The 22,675-nt window shown below is 41.2% G+C and overlaps 1 protein-coding gene across 9 annotated transcripts in view; it reads right to left on the reverse strand.

The window, feature by feature from the left end:
• PDE7B (phosphodiesterase 7B) overlaps nt 1-22,675 on the reverse strand; it is a 480,299-nt gene that overhangs the window by 70,742 nt on the left and 386,882 nt on the right. For all 9 annotated transcript variants that reach the window (XR_007470664.1, XR_007470663.1, XM_049695597.1 and 6 more), the window contains one exon: nt 13,348-13,431. Coding sequence is in view for 7 of the 9 variants with exons in the window: in XM_049695597.1 (XP_049551554.1) it covers nt 13,348-13,431 (84 nt within the window). In the remaining 2 variants the exon portion in view is untranslated. The remainder of the gene's footprint in view (nt 1-13,347; nt 13,432-22,675) is intronic.

Genomic DNA, 22,675 nt, shown 5'->3' on the forward strand with positions numbered 1-22,675 from the left:
GGTGCTAGAAATCTTCACATTGCCACAGAATCCACAGACACTGGGGGAAGAAGAGCAAGGAGGAAACGTCTCCCAACCCCCGCCTAGACATAAACTAGCTGCTGCCACAGCTGTCTTCATGTGATGAATTGGCTCCTGTGGGTGGTCACCGGGTGGGTGTGCAGGGCAGAGACACTGGAGACAGAAGTAAAACTTATTTTCATCGACATTCCTTACAGATTATATTACCCACAGAGCACAAGTAAGCCCAAGAACGAAGAGAGGAGTCTTTGACAGGAGGTTATCATTTTCTTTTGTTTTCAGTTTTGCACTGTGGGAGATGTGGGAGAGCGGGGCGGGGGCGGGGCGGGGCAGGAATGGTGACAAGCTTATCTATACTGTGACAAGCTTATCTATACTGGTCCACGCTGTGAGAAAACGGGAAAGCAATGACACCGACTTAGCTGTCCCAGGTGGGGCCAGGCCACCATGTTGTTGCTGGAATTTTCCTTTAGTGGCACCACAGCTGTGGTCCAGCAGACGCTGAGTGCTGGTGGCCAGGTGGAGCACAGAACTCTCTCTGGGCCACAAATGCATGGCCGTCAAGCTCAGAGGGTCCTCCAGTGCCCTGTCTCTACCACCCTCCACCTGGCTTCCTACTTCATGGAGAGATTGAAAGTCACTAGGTGGGACATTCCTTACCATTTTGCTACAAAACCTATAAACCTATAAAACCTCCTACTCTGCAGACATTCTTGTCTTCGTTCTGTCCATTCTATTAGATGAGCTGCCTCCTTTTCTAAGGCCAGTCCCCCTACTATGTTTCCAGGACATTTTGCTCTGTTGGGGCCCCAGGCAGGTCACCCCAAAATATGCCTCAATGGCATATTGATTATTTTGAATTAAAATTACTTAAGAAACGGCCAATGTAAGAGGGATGCTCTGATTTTCCTCTCTGTCGCCCTGAAAGCAGGAAATCAACCTCTCACCTGAAAGGTGCACTCCTTGTATCTGGAGGTAGACGGACACCCTGATCATGGACGACTGGGAATTTGGGCTGAGACGCTTGCATAAACAAACCTTATTTCTTCTTCTAATTTACAAGCCCAAACTCTGTTTAGTTTCTTCACTAACTGGGCACCTCAAACCTAAGTTTCTTCATCCTGTCAATTCCTCACAAATTTATTCTGTGTAAAAAAGTATAAAAGTAGCCTGCTTTGGCCACTTCTTAGGTTCCATTTCTATGAGTCCTTCATGCACATGAATTAAAATTTGTTTCTTTTTCTCCTTTTCATCTGTCTTGTGTCCATGTTACTATTTGTCTCTCCACAAGAACTCAAGAGGGGTAGAGGGGGAATTTCCCCCTCCCTAAATAACAACTCCCAGTTATGACTTTTCTCTCTCATATATTCCATTGTTTTTTCTCAACTAGATCTTTCTCACCATAATTTCATTATGCTTCAATGTCTTGCAAAAACAAAACCAAAATACTTCCAGTCCCATGTTTTCAGCTACCATTTTCTCTCTACCACTTTATTTAGAAACGTTCTTGGGAAAGAGATGTGTCTGGCATTGCAGGGGGAAGCTCCATAAATATTTGTTGAAAGAACGAATAAGTGAAAGAATGAAAAACTGAAGAGGGTTAGTGAATCACTGCCTTCAGTATAAGTCAAATGTGTTATGTATTGTATACTCTTCCCACAAAGCACTTCTACATATGGTCATAGAGAAATAGAAGTATGAATAACCGTAATAATAAAAGCCCACAGTTATTGAGGACCTGCGCTAGCACTTTACACACATTTACCCATTACTTTTCACAATAAGCCTATGAGGTCTGTACTCTTCAATCCTTTTCCGGCCCAGGAAGCTGGAGCACAGAGAGGTCTGGGAAGCCGCTGCTGCCGGAATCGTAACCCAGGCAGCTGGCTCCCACCAGCTTCAGGGAGAATCCTTGTTTTATCTTTCCTCTCATCACAAGTGGTAAAAGTTATTTTATATCTTTAAGTTGACGTTTAAATAAGGAAGGCCGTGTGACTGTGTGGAAAAACAATGTCAAACGGCCTGAATCCTTACTCTTTCATTACCTTGCAGTGAGTCACTTGGCCTCTCTGTTGTTTTGCTGGTTGTTTTTTTTGCTTGTAAAACTGAAAAACAGGGCTGAAAGATCTCTTGAGTGCCTTCATTTAAAAGCTTTGTCAAATGTAAAGTGCTGTTTAAATGTGAATTAGAAGTTTGGTTTCATGTTCTTTGGAATAAACCATCTTTAAAGGACAAGCCATCATTGTGAAGTACCATACGTGGCTTCGATAACTACCCAACCTCACAACTTCCAATCAGTTTTCCAAGATAGCCCAGTAAATAATGTTTTCTGGACCATGGCTGCAACTTCGTTTGCTGTGTGCTGATATTACTTTATTTAGGAAAAAAGGTAAAGATTCTATTTCTGGTCAACATTGAGTTTTTTTCTTTTCAATAAAATTTCATTTTTTTTCTGAATATAAAAGGAATAAATGCTTATGATATAACAAATAGAAAAAAAGAAAAGAGGGAAATAATAATCATCTAGAAATAATTCCTGTTAAAATTCTGGTGTATTTTTAAAAACATAACTGAGATCTTCTTTTAAGTTACGCGATTTGTATCCTGCTTCTTTTTACTTCATGTATTATAAACATTTTGAGAAACTGTCTTTCAACGATGCAGTTTGCATGACAGGAAATAACCAACTCCCCCTGGAGAAAAATTAAAGCAACCGGTGGCAGCCTCAAATCTGACTTAAATTTGTCACAATAGTGATTCCATTTCCTTCTTTGTGGGGACAGTTGACAAGTGTCCTCAGCTGTCACCACCACACCCTTCTCTTTCTTATCAAAGAACACAAGGTCGGGTGATGAAATGAGCAATTTGTCACTCGGCACTGTCTGCCAGAACAGTAGGAATATTGAAAAACAGTTGAAAAGTTGCAAAATCTAGTATTTAGGTGTATAATTACACATTTCTTGTTAAGTTATAGAAACATTTGTTCAATGATATTGAAGCATTTCATACCAAAAAGGGAATTGTCTAAATGTACTATAAAAAGAAAATAATGATTATAATGTAAGAAAAATACTTCATATGAGTAACTGGCACTTAAAAGGAATGTATGGCATACATGTATTGCCTTTGAATATGAAAAGCCATATATAAAGAAGAATTATAGTCCAGGATGGTTAAGCACTTGTGCTCTGGCATTGTATTTTTGAGGTTTGAATTCTGACTAACAAGTTATTTTCTGGGAGAGTTATTTCTCCTCTTTGGGCTTCAGTTTCCTCATTTTAAATAGCAGTGCCTATTTCATAGGGATCTTGTGGGGATTAAATGAGCCGATCTGTGCAAAGTATGTAATACAATGTCTGGAACCTAAAGGCTCCACACATCTTGGCTATTATTATTATCATTTGATATGATATGTGTGTGGCATAACTGACCTATGTCAGTGGTTTCCAAATACTCATAGAAGGTCCAGGTTTGCTGCATCAGATCACCTCAGGATGTTTTGAGAATATACTATCTGGAGATTCAGGTTCAAAGAGTTTGCAGTTACAGTGTGATGGATAGTTTCTTGGAGATATGGTGGGAGCACAGAAGCGGGAATAATTAGTTAGCTGGGAGGGTTGAGGGAGTCTTCACAAAGGTCATAATGCTGGGCCAGGGCTCGAGCGGTGAAGACAGACAGACAGCTCTCCCTATCCGCAGGTTTCGTATCCGCGAGTTCCGCATCCGCGGACGAGGAGGACGGATTGTAAGGGATTTGATCATTCGCCGATTTTGGTATCCGCGTGGCCCAGGGCTCCTGAAACCAATCCCCTGTGGATACGGAGGGACGAATGTAGATGTCTCCTAGGAGGAGGTGGCCAGGTAGGCGTATACTCAGCAGAGGCAGTAGGTACATCTAAAGTTAAACTACATCTATTGAGGACCTATTAGGAGCCAGACGGGCTGCTGGACACATTGATCTCATTTACCTCTCACCGTGACCCAATGAGTCTGATGTTACAATGTCCTTCCATATGTGTGGACATTAAGTAGTTTGAGCATCTTTCCCACACTCACAAAAGATGTAAGATTGAAACTCAGGTCTGCCTTGCAAGTTCATCGTCTTTTTGCCAGTCTCCTTTGCTGACTGCGGTTCAGTGGGTGCGGGGATCTAGGTGGGCAGCCATGGTGGACCCGGCAGAGAAGCAGCCTGTGGGGGTGTGAAGGCCTCTTATTTCTAGTGCTCGCAGCAGCCCTCCTGTGCTTCTCGGCCTTGGGGAGCCTTGCCTGAGAGGGCTCCACCGCCAGCCACCTGCATCCTGGACCTGGGGTTAAGCACCTCCTAGGTTAAGGCCGTTGTGGTGACCGTTGTTAGGTGCAGTGACATTGGCCACCTTCCCTTGGGATTTTCCTCTGTAATTGCTGCCCCTTTCCTCCGCATGTGTTCTACTGCCCTCCCTCCTAAGGTTACTTATCAGTAATAAACCACCCAGGTGCCCCAAGGCAATCTGGTTTGCTAGTTAGAAAGAAATCAAGATCTTGATCTTGTGTGTTAACCGTGAGATCTCAGTTTGGAAACACACAAAAGATTTTACGGATGGAAACACTGTATTTTTCCATATATAGTTCAATGGGGACCATGGTGAGTCTTTTAGATCTTCTGAAACTTTGAGAGTAGGGTGGCAATCAGAGGACATAACCCCTCATTTTGTTTATTTAATGAAGCCACAAGAGATCGGCTGTGACTGCTTCTGGGTAGGTTGAATTTAATTTTATTTAACAAACAAGTCATTCTAGCTCAGTGACTCAGAGGGAAACTTCAGTCAAAAAAACTTGACTTACTCTTGCTTCCCTCTATGTTTTACTGTCTCCAGAAATCCAAAGGCACCACTATGCCAGAAATACTCCAGGTGGGTTAGGGTTTTATTCAAGGAAATGCTGCAGTAGAAAATTGCCATTTCTCTGTGCTGTGTTCAGGTGAGTCAGCAAACCCTCTGGGCTCTGATATAAGCAGCCACGTTTGTACCAAATAGAATCCATGAGGGGAGGGTTGGGGAGAGGTGTCTGAACTGTGATGTCTAAATTATTTCTCACAGAGGAAAAGAAATTGCTGGTGAAACTTCCTTCCTTGTGGGCTTTCTTGTCAACTGTCTTGTGCTTTGCTAAATCAAGCTTATTCTAAACTAATACTCTAGGAGCATTTGAACAAAGTAGTCGTTGATTTTGTGATACCTATTCTGGCCATATGGCTCATGGACGGATGTGACTCCCAAGTGGAGCTTCCAAAACAGGCCTCTCTGCCCTGCACTGCAATCCCTTATTTCCAGCTTTCTCCTGGACATTTCCACTTGACTCTCCTGCAAACAACTTGTCCTGACTGAGCTCACTATACTTTCCCCACCACCCTCCACTTTCCTCACCACTGACCTCACCTCCAGATTTTCAGATGACCAGACCAACCCCTGGAACGCCCAGTCTTCAGTATCAGCATTTTATCTCCTTTTCTCCACATCATGTCTGGATTTATACTTTATTTCTACTGCCATCATAGCCTGCCACCTGACTATATTCCTTTTGATTCATTGGGTCTGTTCCCCCTAACATACGGATGTGACTTAATTTTCTGAAACACTACTTAATTCACGTTTTTCTTAAAATTCTCTAGCGATCCTCTTTGCTTTATGAATCAAGTTCAAATCCTTTATCTTGGCATTCCAAGTCTTTTCATTTTCTCTCTAGTCAACGTATTTTACTACTTTTTGGACCTTCTTCCTACTCAGTGCTTAATATCTCCCATATGTCAGCTCAGTCTCGCTTCTAGGCAACTCCTGAACCAGCCAACACTCTGCTGTATCTTTTAGATTTCAGCATGAGACCATAAAGTCCTGTTCTCCTGCTCAGGGCAATTCAGTAATCTCTGCCTTCTCTTGTCTCTGATTTACTGTCCAGTGTCATTTACTTAAGAACTAGTTCATTTATGCTCTTGTATGGTCCTTGGTATAATGTATATTTGTCTTATCCATCTAATAGGGTTGTTAGTTCTTTGAGGGTAGAGGAATATCTCAAAGTTTCCTTTTAAGCACTCGGAATCTTCAGCCCAGGGATGTAGTAGGTGCCATCCCACCACCCCCCAGTCTTTGTTGCCTGGAAAGGAATTATTTGGATATTTGTGTTTGGTGCATCCAGCAGACTCCAGTCCATTGTCATCGGAGACAGGAGCCAGCCATCATGTAAAACGCTGTCTCAGCCCGGTGGTTATTGGTGTGGCCCACGGCACCTTGGCCTCACGGCCTGCTGGGCATAGAGCGAATGTTTGGTGAATGCATGGATAACAGCCCAGAGGAAATACTGGGCTCACGTATTCAATTTTCTGTTTTTCATCACTCAGATAAAAAATCAATTTGTTAAATGATGTCAGCCAGGTTAATAGAAGGCAAGGGCTATTTTCAGTTCTGGCTTTAGAGGGTGAAAACTCTTTCTTTTTGAATATGGTTTTCCTCAGACAGTCAGGGCTACTGCATGATCTCTCCTGACTTCTCTGGCTCCTCCTTGAATATTGCATCCCCCAATAACATTTACAGCTAGTTGAGTAGAAGGGTGGACGACTCTTTCCTGGTTCCTGAGGTCCTGAAGCCCTAAACACTGGCCTCTGTGTGCAGCCCTCCTTCACATCATCGTTGTTTCAGAGCTGCTCATGTTTTAGTTCCTCCGGAAAGCCTTCTCTCATTTCCCAAGATAGAGTTAATTCTTCCTTTCTTTAACTTCCCCCAAGTTGATCACGCTCTCCTCCGAATCTCGTTTACACATATGTTTCTCGTATTATGTGTACTCTTATTCTAGACACATGTATTATTAGATGTGTCAGTCATATCAAAATGTATTTGCTTATGTCTCTGTAAATTCCTTGAAGGCAGTGGTTATGTCTCACGTATATTCGTGTCTTTGGGGCCTGGCATACTGCTTATCCTAAGAAGTAGTCCGCTGATGGCCAGTGATAAACAGTGAACGGGAGCGAGGGAAACAGTGTGGACACCATCAGGTCTGTCTTCTGCAGTGCAGTGGCGTTTCGGTGGCTGACCATCCTACTGGTCTGGCGCTTCCGCATCTGAAGTGCTGGGAGCCTGCAGCCAGAAACCCCGAGTGCCCATCACGGAGTACGTTCCAGGTGAGTCAGAAGGCATCACAACCACAACCACAACCAACGCCTTGCCTTTCTCCCAGGGGAAGGCAAATATTGAACTTTGAAATTGTGGGGCGTTAACCTTGGAGAAGTCTGAGCTGATCCCAGCCAGCGCCTCCCTCCTCTGTTTGGGGAGCACAGGGCTGGGGGCCGGGGTTTGGGGCTGGTGGGATATCATCCTCTGAGCATGACTCCTTTCAAATCACAGTAACATTTTTTAAAGGATGTTTTTATTTTATTTTCTGTTTTTAATATATATATTTTTTTGGCCGCGCTGTGCAGCATGTGGGATCTTAGTTCCACGACCCGGGAGCAAACCCATGCCCCCTGCAATGGAAGCACAGAGTCTTAACCACTGGACCGCCAGGGAAGTGTCTATTTTCTGTTTTTAAATGTTTATTTTTTAAAACAATTTGAGATATAACGACATAGAACATTGTGTAAGTCTAAGGTATACAAACGTGTTGATTTGATACCTTTATGTATTACAATATGATTACCACTGTAGCGATAGTTAACACCTCCATTCCTTCACCTAGTTATCATTTCTTTTTTGTGGTGAGAACAGTTAAGAGCTCTTGGCAACTTTGAAGTATATAATACAGTACTGTTGACTAAAATCACTATGCAGTGCGTTAGATCTTCAGAACTTATGCATCTATTACTTGCAAGTTTGCACCCTAAACAATATCTCAGCTGTCACATTGTAGTTTAGGTTCTTTACATTTTGTGTGGCTCTCATAGGTAACATTAAAAGTTATCATTCAAGGGCGGGTGAGGGGAGGGATAAATTAGGAGGTTGGGATTAACATATACACACGACTATATACAAAATAGATAACCAACCAGAACCTTCTGTGTAGCACAGGGAACTATACTCAGAATTTTGTAATAACCTATAATGGAAGAGAATCTGAAGATAGTATGTATATTTATATTTATATCTATATCTGAATCGCTGTGCTATACACCTGAAACTAACATGATGTTGTAAATCAACTATACTTCAATTTAAAAAAAGTTATCTTTTAGAAGATTACTGAAAGGCTGTTACCATCTGCTACGAATTCTCTCTTAGAAAACGGAGTTTATAATCAAATTGCCGCCCCTCCCTCTTTAAGATGGGGATATCACTTAGCACCAGATGGTTTGTAACATGCAGGGTGGCTTTTGGGTGACTCATTTTGTGAATGTATTTTATATTTCTGCAGGGTGTAATGTGTTTAGATGGAAGCTTTTAAAAAAGCATTAAAAAAAAAAGCATTTGAGTCTCGGGGTCAATTCTTCATAAAAAGGTCAATATATACATGTTTGCAAATATTCTGTGTTGGAAATAATGATCAAAGGAAAATATTTTGGTAGTGCTACTAAAATTACCTCATGCTTGTGCAGCTAAAATGGCCCTGCCTGGAGAGGCAGATCTGGAGGAATAGAACTTTAAACATCAAGATTAGCAAATTAACTGACAGGAAAAGCCAAATAGCCAATTAACTTACTATTGCACAGCCCCGGGGCTGGTCTCGAGCTCCAGGCTCTCTGTGGCAGCTGATCTCTGGTGCCCTAAAACCTCCAGCTGATGCTCCTTCTTTCTCTCAAGCTCCACAGTCACTGGGCATGTTTGTTTTGTATGTCACTTCCTTTGCTGAGCCAGTGTGGAAATCACATCGTGTTGCTCTGAAGTGGTTGCCACGGGAACATCTCCACCTAGTCATTATCTACTCAGGCTCCTGATTATATTAAGCCAGGAGACAGAGATGTAGCAGGGGTCACTGGAGCCACCTGCTCTGCAGAAACTGTAATTGCTTCTGCGACGTTCATCTCTGGCCACCCGTCTCTCCGAACACTCCTCTACATTTTCCCCTCTCTCGTTTCCCCCCAAACAAAGTCAGTAAATGAAGTCAGTATGTAGGAAATCAGCATGGGGATAAGATGAGCCATTACATTCCCATCCCTCCTGCCCTCCTCCAGTTCTCTGTTTTAGAACCTCATGTGGATTAAAAATAACTGTCACCCTTTTTTCACATTCTGTTCTGCCCCTCCATGCTTAGAGATAAAGATGACTCTCTTCTTTAAAAGTCTATAATTCCTGTGTCCCACACAATGGTGCTGAAGTCACAGTTTCCTGCTACTTATCCAGAGAAGCTTCTAGAAATTCACATAGATGCCTCTTTTCTAAATTGTATGAAATATCAATAGGACATGAAACTGGCTATTAACAAGTAATTTTATCTCACATGTTTCTATTGATCTGGATGAATTTCTTATGAGGAGGATTTTCTGATCTTTATTCTCAGATTGCATGTGACATAGGAGGGGTGTTGTCTCAGAGTACTTTTTGGGGGAAAAACCATACAATCCATTGGCCTTGTAATTTATTGTCCAAATAAGGATGTTTTGGGAGTTGAAAAGTGGCATTATTAATGGGTATGCCTAGACAACAGGTGTAAATTAGGACCATCTCCGGCAAACCAGGTATATATTGTCACCTTAAATGTAGATGACAGGTACATGGGCATGGTAGTACTATGCCCTCACAGAATATGGGGAAAGGAGCACCTCTTGCAAGAAAAATGTGTGCATTTAGAAATTATACTTGCGGAGTTTAAAATCTGGATCAGCAAGAGTTTCCCTTTTTGTTTATACTTCTACTGCATGTAAATTTTGTTAATGTGAGACCATTCTTAATGTAACGTGATGGCACTGGGAATTGAAAAGAAAAAAAATATGACATTAACAAAGGAAAACAGACTGGACTAAATGTGCCTATATTGATGTCATAAACTCTTTTACCCTGATTAAAAATCTAACTTAAACGTTGGTAACTTTTTTCTGTAAAGGGCCATATACTCAGTATTTGGGGCTTTGCGGGCCATATGGTCTTTGTTGCAACTACTCTGCTGTTGTAGGGTGAAAGTAGCTGTAGACAATATATAAATGGATAGGCATGGCTGCATTCCAATCAAATCTTGTTGACAACAACAGGCAGAGTAGGGACACAGATTTGGCGCATGAGCTGTCGTTTGCCCATCCTTGTTCTAGTTCTCTGTTTGAATATCTAGAGACTGTTCTGATAGAAGGAAAGTTATGTTAGATATGAATTCTGATGTCTCCTGTCCTGTTGTGACAGGTTGGGGGCTGTGGCTAATGGGGCCCATGGAGAAGTACAATGGGTCTTACTACTTAGTGTACAGTTTTGCTTAGGCATGTTTCAGCCATTCAAGGCATAGCTGAGGTGGGTGGTAGAGGGTAAGCCATCAGGGACACTTTGGACAGGGAATGGCAGCCATGTAGGTTTCAAAAAGCCTTTTAGGAGGAATGCTGTAGGGATGCAGACACAGGGAAGAGAGGCTACGGTGATTCAGTTTTTCGTACAAACTTTTTTTTTTTAAAGTCCTAGATGAGATTCTACCTTGGGAGAGTGTGCAGAACTGCAAGCACCTGAGGAAAATGTATCTGTGCCTATTCTTGGAAAAAACTGACTCAAAATTAAGGTAAATTACATTTAAAAATCACTTTAGTTTGGCACTTATCACGTAGAATTGGAATCAGCTGGTAAAACTAAAAGCTTTAGGAGGAAGTCTCAAAATATTCTCAGGGGTTTATTTCAAATTTTTTATAAAGTTATATTTAAAATGTTTCCCTTTAGGCAGAAAGCACACACTAACAACTCAGGCAAACCACAGCAAGGACATGAAAGAGATCAAAGAGAATTAAGTAGACTGTATATGATAAGGCAGTAGGAGATGTGACACATGTATTATATCTTATGTGACTCTATATAACATAGATATGCACACATCTGCTGCTACTTGGTGACAATCTGCTTTAACTGTAGACTAAGGAAACTGTGGAGAGTGACCACAGTAATGTCATTGGTTCTAGACAATGGAATGGGTAGTATCACAAATAAGGAAAAATCTCAGAGGGCTTCAGTTCTATCTGATTTGTTTGGTTAAATGAAGAGGATGATTGACATTTATAATTATTTAATATAATCTTTTCAAGGGGACCCTTTAATTGGTCAGTTAACAGGAGTTACTAAGATGTCAATAACTCTAAAGAGAATATCCTTTCGGATCTTGTAGTCTATCTTGGGATGTGGTTTTCTGTATAGAGGAAAAAAAATTGAGACCACTTAGAAAACAAAGTACAGTGAAGGCAAATTATTATTGCCTTAGCATATGTTACTGATAAAGAAATACGAGTGAAAGAGTTATCCAGAGTGGAGTGCTGAGCAGAGGAGAAAGGGAATTGCAGGATGGATGGCCAACACTCACTCAGCAGGTGGGAGGTCATGAGCAACAGGCAAGGTGAAATGGGGATGGAGGGCAGAGAGTCAGGGGAAGGAGGCTAGGGTTGAGTCCAGGTACCAGGAAGTTCCTGGAGGACCTACGGCAGAGGGATGACAGGATGGCATCTGCTTACGATGGTCTAATATTATGTTGTGAATAATATAACAGCGAAGTATTATCTGCATTGAGTTTCTCTTCAAATTTTTATAATTTCCAGTTTTTTTCAGCTTAAAAAGTATTAAAAAAGTATTAAAAAAATCCAAGTGTTACAGAAACCTAAGATGTAGACAGTTAAATATTCCATAATCCCACCTGCAAGGATAACTATCATTAGTAGTTGATGTTGCTCATTAACACTAAGATAAACAAAAAAAGTTTATCATTTGGAACCTTGGAATTTTAAGGAGAAATGTCTCCTATTTTCCTAGTTTGTTCATGGCGTATATTAGGACCCATGATATAACATCTCATTTACTATTGAAAAGAGGCTTTTTGGTTATTTTCTGCCTCTGACCCTAGGTATGTGATGCCGTTGAGAGTCCTGGTCTATATAAGACAGTGAATTGGACCCTTGCTTATCCCCGCACTGCTTGGTGGGACCATATGGCTGGGACCTGGAAATCCATACAGGCTAGGGGCTGTCAAAAGGATAACTTCCATGGGTAGCTGGAACAACGCGTTCAGGGTTATAAGGCGGGCTAAGAGACACCATCAGAGCTCCCCATAGGCTGTAACCAATATTGCATTAGTCTAGGAACTCGACTGTATCCTCTAAAATGCATTTTTTTGGGTCTGGGTGGGGAACGTTGTCTCTAGTATGAAAAGATTTACTCCGAATCCCTGTGTCTCTGAAAGAGCTGAAAAAACAGATACTGCACAGTGATATGGGAGGTGGACAAACCAGGAGAAATACACACGTCCATCTTTCCCTGGCCTTTGGCAGATCTAAGGATCAGAAATAGCAAGTTGCAGTTCCTCCTAGTAATTTTCAGGGGTCAAGGTAATTCAAATTACCTCTTGAGTTGAACTCGTTTATGCCAAAGGGAAGTAATATTTTGTGGGTACAACCCAGCACTTTGAAATTTATGGATGAGAAGTGCTATGAGAACCACATACCGAAAACCTTGGAGCAAGTTGTGAAATTTATCCATTTTCTTCATTCCCCACCCCCAAGTCCCAAGTGAAGGATGATTGTGACAGTTAGAAGACATGAAATCTGGAGGGGTGGCTGGTACTGGTTTGGGTTTCCAAAGGAACATGAAATTAAGAGAATTATAAATCAGAGGTGGAGCAGATCTCCAAAGGAGGAATAGTATATGAAGGGGAAAGTTAGAAATAAATGAACTTCTGAAGTAGTCATACTGGAGGAAGCAGCAGCAAGTGCAGGCTGAAAGGACTTTGCCGTGGTGAAACGTTTTACCAGGGATGCAAGAACAGACCTCAGGACTTAGATTAGATAAAGAAAGTAAAATTAGATAATGGATGGTTACTAAGGGCAGCTGTACAATAGGTTACCCTGTGGGGTTTTAAAAATAAAATAGAATCTCCTCTAGTCTAGTCCCGGCTGAAGGTGGAGAGAGTGTCCTGGATAATGAAAGGAATAGCTTCCTCGTGTCAGGCTTCACTGTTTTCAAGATTTACATTTCTAAAGCTGGCGTGATTTCACTGGACCCTCATTGAAGCTCTGTGAGGTAGGGCAGGGCCCGAATGACTTCACTACTAAGGAAATCTAAAGACCAAGGGTTAATTTGCAACTGGGCAGGGAGAGATGGAGGAAGGAAGGCGGACCTCCAAGGGTTTTGAAGTTCAGAGGGAAATGAGAATTTTTTTTTCAAGGAAACATTTGTTCCTTTCCAGGTACACTTGATTACTCACTGTTAAGGAGGCGGAAGTCAATGAATGGGTAGGAGCCGCGGCGTTCAGCAGGAACCCCCGTCTGACCCCTCAGTCGTACATCTCCTAGAAAACAAAATCCAAGCAAATGTTTGAAAACGTTGCCAAGTGTATTCACTTTTCCTCTGTAAATCCTCCTACCCACTTATGTCACTGGAACCTACACCAAATAACAGGGGAAAAATGATTCCATTCACCTTGTTTAAGAGAGCGCTATGTGGGAAGGGATATTTAATGAATGCTGAGTGTAATGAACTTGGCAATATTCTAACAAATGAAGCAGCACTCCTTTCTATTTGCCTGGAAGATAGGTCTGTGAACATTTTGGTAACTTACAAAGTTTCCATAGTCCTTTTTATTCTTCCTAGTGCCATAAAGATGAAGCATCTTAATCTGGAGGACAAAACGGTGTGCTGGGATTATAGCTTTTATTCTAATTAGAAGTTTTAATTGCCCACAGTGCTATTTTTCAGCACAGTTTTTGTTTTTTGTTTTTTTCCGGCTGGCATCCACCTTACTTGTTTCTCAGGTTGTATCATTCATTGACCTGCTTGAGAATCTGCTCAGATCAGGGCCAGTCTAGCTCCGGGTACTTTAGACCCTCAGTCTCCCTTGCACTTATGAGTCTGTAGAATTTCTAGCCCTTATTCATTTGTAGGTTTCCTTTAATGTCTGTGTTCACCTTCCCTGATTAAGGAAAGTAGTGAAGTTGAGTGGAAAGGTTTCACGTGGACTTCAGAACAAGGTAGACCTTGGATAAACCTGGCTCAGACACTTGCTAGCTGTGTGAGCTTAGAAAATGTATTTCTCTGAGCCTCAGTTACTTCACTTCAAGGTGTCATTGGTTGGAGAATCTAAAATAACACTTGCTGCCTGGAAATAAATGCTGGTTTTCCTTCTACAATCCTGCAAGGCAGGGATCATGCATATTATGTGTTTTGCATTTCTCTGTAGTGCTTTGTGTGTTGTCTGGTACTTAGCAAACTCTAAGTGAATGTCTTCTATTAACAAGAATAGATATAATGACCAAATTCACTAATTAGTACATATAATACGGAATCAGAGGAGAGGTAAAAATATAGTAGACCTAATATATTTCCGGAAGACTTGAATTGGGGAAGGTTTCAGTTCCAAGAGTGATGCTTCCATTTCCATAAACCACTCTTTCCAAGACAAGAGGTGGCACTAGGGCCTCAGCCTACGAGTACAAAGCAGGAACAGTCTTCTCTCATTAACTCCTGGAGTTAACCAGAGCCTGGATGAGATCTCCATCAGCTATAACCCATGCAATTTACAGTGTTTAAAATATCCCTCACAGATGGGCCTTGTGTACACATGGGCTTGTAAACTGTAAGCTGTGAGCCCTTGGGCTATTCTTTGCTTTGAATTTTATACTGATGCTTTATTTAATGTTTTGTATAATCTGATACTGTAGTGTCATATTGATATTAAAGAACATTACAATTTATGGAACACAGTAAAGTGGGAGGAGGAGAGAAGAGATGGAAAAGTATATTTAAAAATATGAATATAATCTGACATTAAAAAAGAGAATGCTAGTATTTGATAAATTCGTGGGGCTGGATGGTCAATAGTCATAGGAAAGCCACCAGAAAAAGCTGAGGAGTTTTCCTCTCCTCGAGTTGTCTTCAACACCTTATGTTTGTAACTTTCTAAAGAGTTTACAAAGCACTTTCACAAACATCACTGTATATTTATTTTCTTGTTTTTCTCATTGGATCTTCACAATAGCCTTGTGAGGAGAGTCATATTATTACCCTTACTTTATAGGTGAGAAAATAGAGGCTCAGAAAAGAGGGTGAACGATTGCTATTCACCCTACTGGCCCCAGCTCAGGACTCAGACCCCTTAAAGGCACTCAGTAGACTGACTTTATGTATGTTTAAACTTTTATTATTTTTTATTGAAGTGTTGTTGATTTACAATATTATATTAGTTTCAGGTGTATAGCATAGTGATTCAGTGTTTTTACAGATTATATTCTTTTAAATGTTATTACAAGATAATGACAGCAATTCCTAGTGCTATACAGTATATCCTTGTTGCTTATCTATTTTATACATAGTAGTTTGCATCTCTTAATCTGATAACCCTACCTTTCTTCTTTCTCCCCTCTTCCTTCTCCCCTCTGGTAACCACTGGTTTGTTTTCTGTATCTGTCTCTTTCTGTTTTTGCTATATACATTCACTTGTATTAATTTTTAGATTCCACATATAAGTAATATCATACAGTTTTTGTCTTTTTCTGTCTGACTAATTTCACTAAGCATAGTATTCTCTAGGCCCACCCACGTTGCTGCAGTGACAGAATTTCATTCTTTTTTATGACTGAGTAATATTCCATTGTGTATCTATACCGTATCTTCTTTATCCATTTGTCTATTGACTTTAATTGACTGCCTGAGTTTATGGTGCTTTAAGCTTATAATTAGCAGGGCCAGTCCTTAAATCTAGCTTGTTAAACTTCATAGGCAAAGATCTCTCCTCTCAATACCATTGATTTTTTGTCTATGAAGTGTGTGCACCTGGTTTTTAAAGTTAAAAAAAAGTCATAGACCTCCACATGATAGAAGCTGTGCTTTTAGTATTTATCAAGAAAATACAGCACGTTAAAAATGATACAACAAATGCAGCATTGCCTTTGAATGAATTTATATTTTATGAGTGACAGTAAGATAGACACACACTTGAAAACCTAGGCAGACTGGGACTTCCCTGGTGGTGTAGCGGTTAAGACTCCGCACTCCCAATGCAGGGGGCCCGGGTTCGATCTCTGGTCAGGAAAATAGGTCCCACATGCATGCCACAACTAAGAGTTTGCATGCCACAACTAGGGAGCCAGCAAGCCACAGCTAAAGAGCCAGCCTGCTGCAACTAAGACCTGGCTCAACCATATAAGTAAATAAATAATAATAAAAGAAAACCTCTGCAGAGATGAGACTGTCTTCATTTGGTCTAAAGCTGGCTCGGCTTGTGGATTTGTTCACCTGTTGTGTCATCCCTTTGGGCTTCTCCTATGGGTTTCAAGCTCACTAATTGGAACTCACTTCCTCACTAGTATTTGCTTCTCAGTGTTACCAAAGAGTTCATCCTGACTTTGTAGTTCTGAAGATACTATTTTCCCAGAAAATTTCTGTCTAATATCAATGTGGGTTTTAAAGCCTCTTCCAGAGTTTATTCCATTTGTCCATCTGAGGGTCTAAGGCAGAGGTGGCCCGTCCTCATGACTTTAGATTTAGACTTCAGATTTAGAGAAATCGTGAGGAGACGGCACCAGGTGGCGGAACGGGTAAAGGCGGGGTGGTGGTGATACGCTGAGAGTCAGGAAACTCTTGTTACTGAGAGGATCAGAATTTTGCCACCTTGGTGACCTTGGGCAAATCAATAACTACTTCGAGGTCCAGTTTTCTAATATTTAAATTTGCATTATATAGCATTCCCCCCCCCACCTCCCCACAGGATTGTTGTGAGGAAATTATCAGGTGCCTGAAAAATAACATGATGATTAACATTATTGAATACTTATGCTGTGCTGAACATTTCACATGCGTTATCTCATATCATCTACCCAACAACCCAACGAAGGAGGTATTATTATTATACCGTTCACAGATGAGGAAACTGAAGCTAATGGAAATTTGATATTTTGTCTGTGCTCAGAGCTAGTGAGTGGGGAGCTCATGCTCAAACTCAGAACTGGCTCCAAAACCCATGTTCTTAACCAACCATGCTCCTATAGCATCAGGATAAAAAAACTGTATAAACAGTTAAGCATTAACTTTTTATTGCATAATGTATGCTCTGATTGCTAGTTGCCCATAAACCAAATATATATTCATCATGATTCCAGGAAACTAAATACCAGGGGAATCTACCCCCTTGATGAATTTGAGATTCAATCAGATAGATGCTGTTTATTCAAACAGCAGTTCAGTGGAAATGGGCTGCATGAATAAGACGACCAAATCCTGCTCTGGATCAACAAGGCATTTATTATTTTCAAGTAAGAAATGGAAAGCGATTATTAAAAATATTATTCAGCAGAACTCAAACGACCTGGCAACTAATTTACCGAAGCTCTTAATTAAGATAATTTTTTTATGATGCCAGCCCACTTCTGAGAAAAAGAGACAAGTAACAGTGAAGCATGTTGATAGAAAAGATACCTAAACAAACAAACAAAACAAATCAACAACAACAAACTACAAAACCGGAAAGGTTCCGTTGCAGTGTTTATTCTTTCTGTAACTATTATTATAGTCTTGGAAGCAGATACTCATAAACCTATCCATGGCCTTTAGGTGTGGCAGCTAATTGCTTTGAAGAAGGATGAAATCATATTAAAAATACTAGTGAGGCAGGAGGCAGGACAACTGTAAGTGGGCTAACAATGCATTTTAGAAATTCTTCAACATGAAAAGTTAAATACAAACAAACCAAAGATTCCGTAGCTTCAGTGTTCTATTGAATCGAAGCTTGAATGGGGTAAAACGAATGTTTTCAGTATATATTTCTCATATAGAAAGTTCTTGCTCCTTCTCCCTGCTTTCATGAGCCCCTTCTGATATTAAATTGCTTCAATATGCTCGTGGGAAGAGAGAAATCATTCAGTAACCATGGTCCCTGGAGGAGCAGAGGCCACTGGTCCGAAGAACAGAACGAGTGGCGTCCTACTGCACTGCTTTTACTGGCCCACGGTCTCAAGCAATCATCTGTTTACCTAAGGCCTTATATCCAAGCTAAACAATTACTTTGACTATTCATTAGACCCTTGTTTAACTGAAGCAAATTTTTTTCTGGCAAACGGAAGGTGCAGTGGAAGCAGGGAGGAAGCGTTGACAGCTCAGAATCGTGTCCTCGCTCTGTTCTTATTGTGTGCCAAAAGGAAACAAACAGCGGGGGAATTCTTATTTTGAAAGGGCTGCTTCTCTTTTGCCCCTTCAGGCCGAAAACATAACATGTCGTCCTCGGGTATTTAAAGCTGCCAACACAGGCAGAGAGCTGAGACAGCCACTCACCCTCCCGGGGGACGAGGTTCCAGGATGGACCTCTTGCCCACTTGGCCTCTCAGGCCGTCTCTGCTTAATAAAAGCTTGGGAGGGAGCAGACGTTATGTGGCCTCTTATGTAACTGGCAAAGAGGGTGGAGACGCTGACAGCGATGACAACTTACAGTGGCTGAAACACGGGCCACATGACGAGAACCAGACTTTGGCCTCAGTCATGGTGTCAAGGTCATTTCAGGGTGGGGAAAAGAAGCGAGAAAGGAACAGAGCAGTAGCTACTGTGCTCTGATGGCCTCTGAGACGAAGGAAGAAGATAACGAGAACAGCTGCAGGGACCACGGGATAGACATTCATGGGGCACCACAATGAACGAGGAAGATGGTCGTAGAGTCAGAAAGGTGCTATTGGGCCACCATTCTGGCAGGAGAGAAGACGCTCCCGTGAAAGGTATTCCTTTGAGCCTCCTTAGACATCTCTAATTCATGTCACTGCCACACACTTGCAAAATGAAGGCAGAGAGAAGTCAGATCCCCAAATCTCACACTGGAACTTTCAACAGGCTGCACTGCCCCAGAGCTGGCGGCTGTGAATATTTCAGATGACTACTCTCAATTAGCAAAGTGAATTATTTCTCCTAAGACGTTTATCTAGCCAAATAAAAAGGAGAAAGTTTGTGCAATTTAATCACTCCACAGATTTATGGGATAGGACAGGCAGCCAGTGTAGATGAGTCAGGCAGAGAGGGCTGTTCTGAGTACTGTGAGCCCACGTGAGATCCAAGATGGCTGATGACACCCCAGTTTCCCACCCACAGGTTCAATCTTCTGCTTTACTTTCCTGAGTGGGGCTGGGCCTGTCTGGTTACTAAGAACCTCTCCAGTGGTCTGTTGCACTAATTGTGTCTTTCTGGGCTGTCGCTGAGAGAGCTTTGTGTGTTGGAAAGAGAGGAACCAGGAGTTATTTGTCCAGAAACCATGCTTTTGGCAAAAGGAACAATATAAAGTTTTCCTTGCATGTGCAACAAGTCCTTTTTTTTCTTCTCTTTGAAAAAACCTTGCACTTTCTGTCAAAATCAGAGAAAGGGAAATTTCACCAAGTTAGAGTTAATGTTCTATTGCCTGTACTTTATTACCTTGCAACTTCAGAATTATTAAATACTTCGTGACAAATGCACATTTTGGGACTTAAATGCTGCAAAAGTGAATATATAAATAGCAGTGCTTTTATTCTTTAAGGCGGGTATGGTATGTTTTAACTCAGACTAGACATTCTTTAGCTTGATGGTTTTACAGGGGGAAATGAGAAAAAAAGTTACAATCACTAGGAACACAGAAGACTAAGAAAAAAAGATATTGAACAAGAAGCAGCAGGAATGCCTAAAAAGAATTCCAAGAAGCTGTAAAAGAACTTAAAAGGACACCAAGCACATGTCTTCTTGCAAAGATTGAGAATAAGGGGAATAATCTGAGGAGTCAGTTTAGGGAAGACGTGGTCTGGATCTGCCTTAAGTAATGAAAACACCAGTGTAAGCTTGCACAATATTCACTTATTTCTGGGATAATGCTTTTTACCTCCAGAATCTCACCGAAGCAAAGCTTGCTATTTTTTAATAAATGTATAATACACACACACAATGCCTGGCACGTCATAGGCACTCAAAAAAACCTACAAAAGAACAGTAGCTATTATTATTATTTTGTTGCTGTTCTGAGATTCCTGTGCCCTCCCCCACCACAGTAGGTATTATTTAGGAGAATTTCAAAGTCAGGAACTGTTTTAAGGACTGTACATGTATGAGCTGGTTTAGTCCTCATAACCATCCACCTGAGGTAGGTATGTCTAACATCCATGTTGTGCTGAGGAACACAGTTTGTAAGTCACTGAACTGGGATCAGAAGCCAGGTGGCCTCGGGAGCCATTGCTCTCTAAACCACTGCTGTGCAGAGCCAATGTCTCCATTCTTTACAACAGTGACCAGTCAGAGCACCCATGATGTTTTTCATGGCTTTCTTGACCTTCCAAGGCTGTGTTTTTCCTCCCTCTGCTGGGCAGGTCAGGGTTAATGAAAGTCAGTACCAAAGGTGTGTCCTGAGGAAATCAAGATGCTTCATGTCTGTACTATAAGCCCAGGACCACAGGGAGTGCCACAGATCATGACACTAGAAGCCACGAGTCTCAGATGATGCAGGTTAGACTACAGGGAGTCTAGACTCCACTGGAGAGCTAGGTATCTTGTAGGGAAGTAGAACTTTTGGGTAAGTGTGTCAGCAAAGGGGCCAATTCTAGAGCAGGCTCTGAGGAGACCCTAGACTAATTCAGTTCCTTTTGATAAATTGTCATGCAAAACATTATACAAAGTGTTGGAAAGTAGGTGGGGAAAGGGAAACGCAAATGAACAGAAGATGTCATCCTGGCACTAAGATCATTAATAATCTAGAAGAGATTCATAGAAATGAGTAAATATGGTATAAAGCCAGAAGGAATCTAACTTTTAGTGATACTGGGATATTTGGGTTTGGATCCCTGTCTCAGAAGTGCTGTGAGGTTTTATGATTTTATATGGATAAATAACTTGGACATTTCTGGGTCTAAAATAACTTCCTAGTAATCTACAAAACTGTTGCAGTTAGTAGAACTGAAAGAGAATCATTTAATGTTCAATTAAACAATTTAATATAATTTTACATTTAAAAGGACTTCACATTTAAAAGGACTTCACATTTTAGAACAATGATTGAAGGTATGATTTAGACTCTCATACCAGGTCTGCAGTAAGCAAATTTCTGTGGGTACAGGTGAATAATTTAAATTAGAACACTCTTTCTGAAACCACTTGTCACTAGGAAGAGACGTCCTTTGGATTTCATGAGTATGTTAGCTTTCTGGAAAAAAAATATACAGACAGCAGAAGAGGTGGGGGAGGAAGAAGCACAGAATGAAGAGGAGGAGACAGAGAAGAGGCTACAAAGAAAACGGACACAGGGAGGGACCGAATCCTGCAGCTGAGGGAAAGGGAGGCGTCAGAGATAATTTGTAGATTTTTGTCTTGCATAACTGGATGGTTGGTTGTAGCCATCACAGAAAAAGGAAATTCTCACAGAGGAGTCATTTCATGTCCTTCATTTGATAAATGATATTTAATATAAATGATATTTATGAGACATGATATTTTTGGCAGGCAATACAATGGTGAAGAACCTTGGGAACAGTCTTTGCCTCATGGAGTTTACATTCTCTTGGAGGGGACAGCATAGAAGAATTATATGCATAAATGTAAAGTTGCAACTTTGGGTACTGGAACAAAAGAGAGGTCTATTGATGTTAAGAAAGTTACAATGAACTTCACTTTGCTAGGGAGGTTGTTGTGAGCCTCCCCGAGAAGGTGACATTTGATCTGAGATCTTGGGAATAAACAGGAGTTAATTTAAGGTGAACATATGTCCCGATTTGCCCTGGAAAGTCTTGATTTAGGCCTATTGTCTCTCCTGGTGTAATCAGTAGTAGTGCCCCTTTCACACTTGGAAGTATTCTGACTGGATCATACATTACATGATTACCCCGAGTGCGGCAATCCAGGCAGACAGGTGTGCATGTCCAAAGGCTTTATTGCAGGAGGATGGTGTGTCTGAGCTCCTGTAACAAGACCTAGTGTGTATCATGGGAAAGAACAAAGCGGATGTGGTGGGGCATGATGCACAATGAGGCTGGAGAGGTGTCAGGGCTTTGCAGGACAGGCTGAGGAGTTTGACCTTATTCCAAAAGAACTAGGAAGCCATGCGATGGTGTTAAGGGGGAGATGATATAACTGGATTCGCATGTTGAAAAAAACAACTTTGGGTGCACAATAGAGAAGGATTGGAAGGGGCAAGAAGGACTAGTTAGGGGATCATTGTATTGATAGTAGTCCAGGTGAGAAAAAGTGGTGGCTTGGAGTATGGTAGTGGTCCTGGCAGAGAAGTGAATAGACTTTAGACATATTGAGTAGGTAGAAATGACATGTGGAATTGCCTGGGAGGTCTGAGGGAGAGGGAAATATCAAGGATAATTCCTAGATTTCTGGCTTTTCGTAACTGGATGATTGATTATGCTAACCACAGAAAAAGGGAATTTTAAAAGGACCAGATATGGGAGAAGTTCATGTGATCAACTTTGGCTACACTGAGTTTAAGTGTTACTGTTATTTCAAAGCAAAAATGTCAAGTAGGCGGTTGGACATATGGGTCTGGACCCATAGGGAATGTCTGGGATGAATATATAAATTTATAAATCAAATAAAACTACAGG

Source organism: Orcinus orca, chromosome 12 (assembly GCF_937001465.1).
Source record: "Orcinus orca chromosome 12, mOrcOrc1.1, whole genome shotgun sequence".
Classification (NCBI taxonomy): domain Eukaryota; kingdom Metazoa; phylum Chordata; class Mammalia; order Artiodactyla; family Delphinidae; genus Orcinus; species Orcinus orca.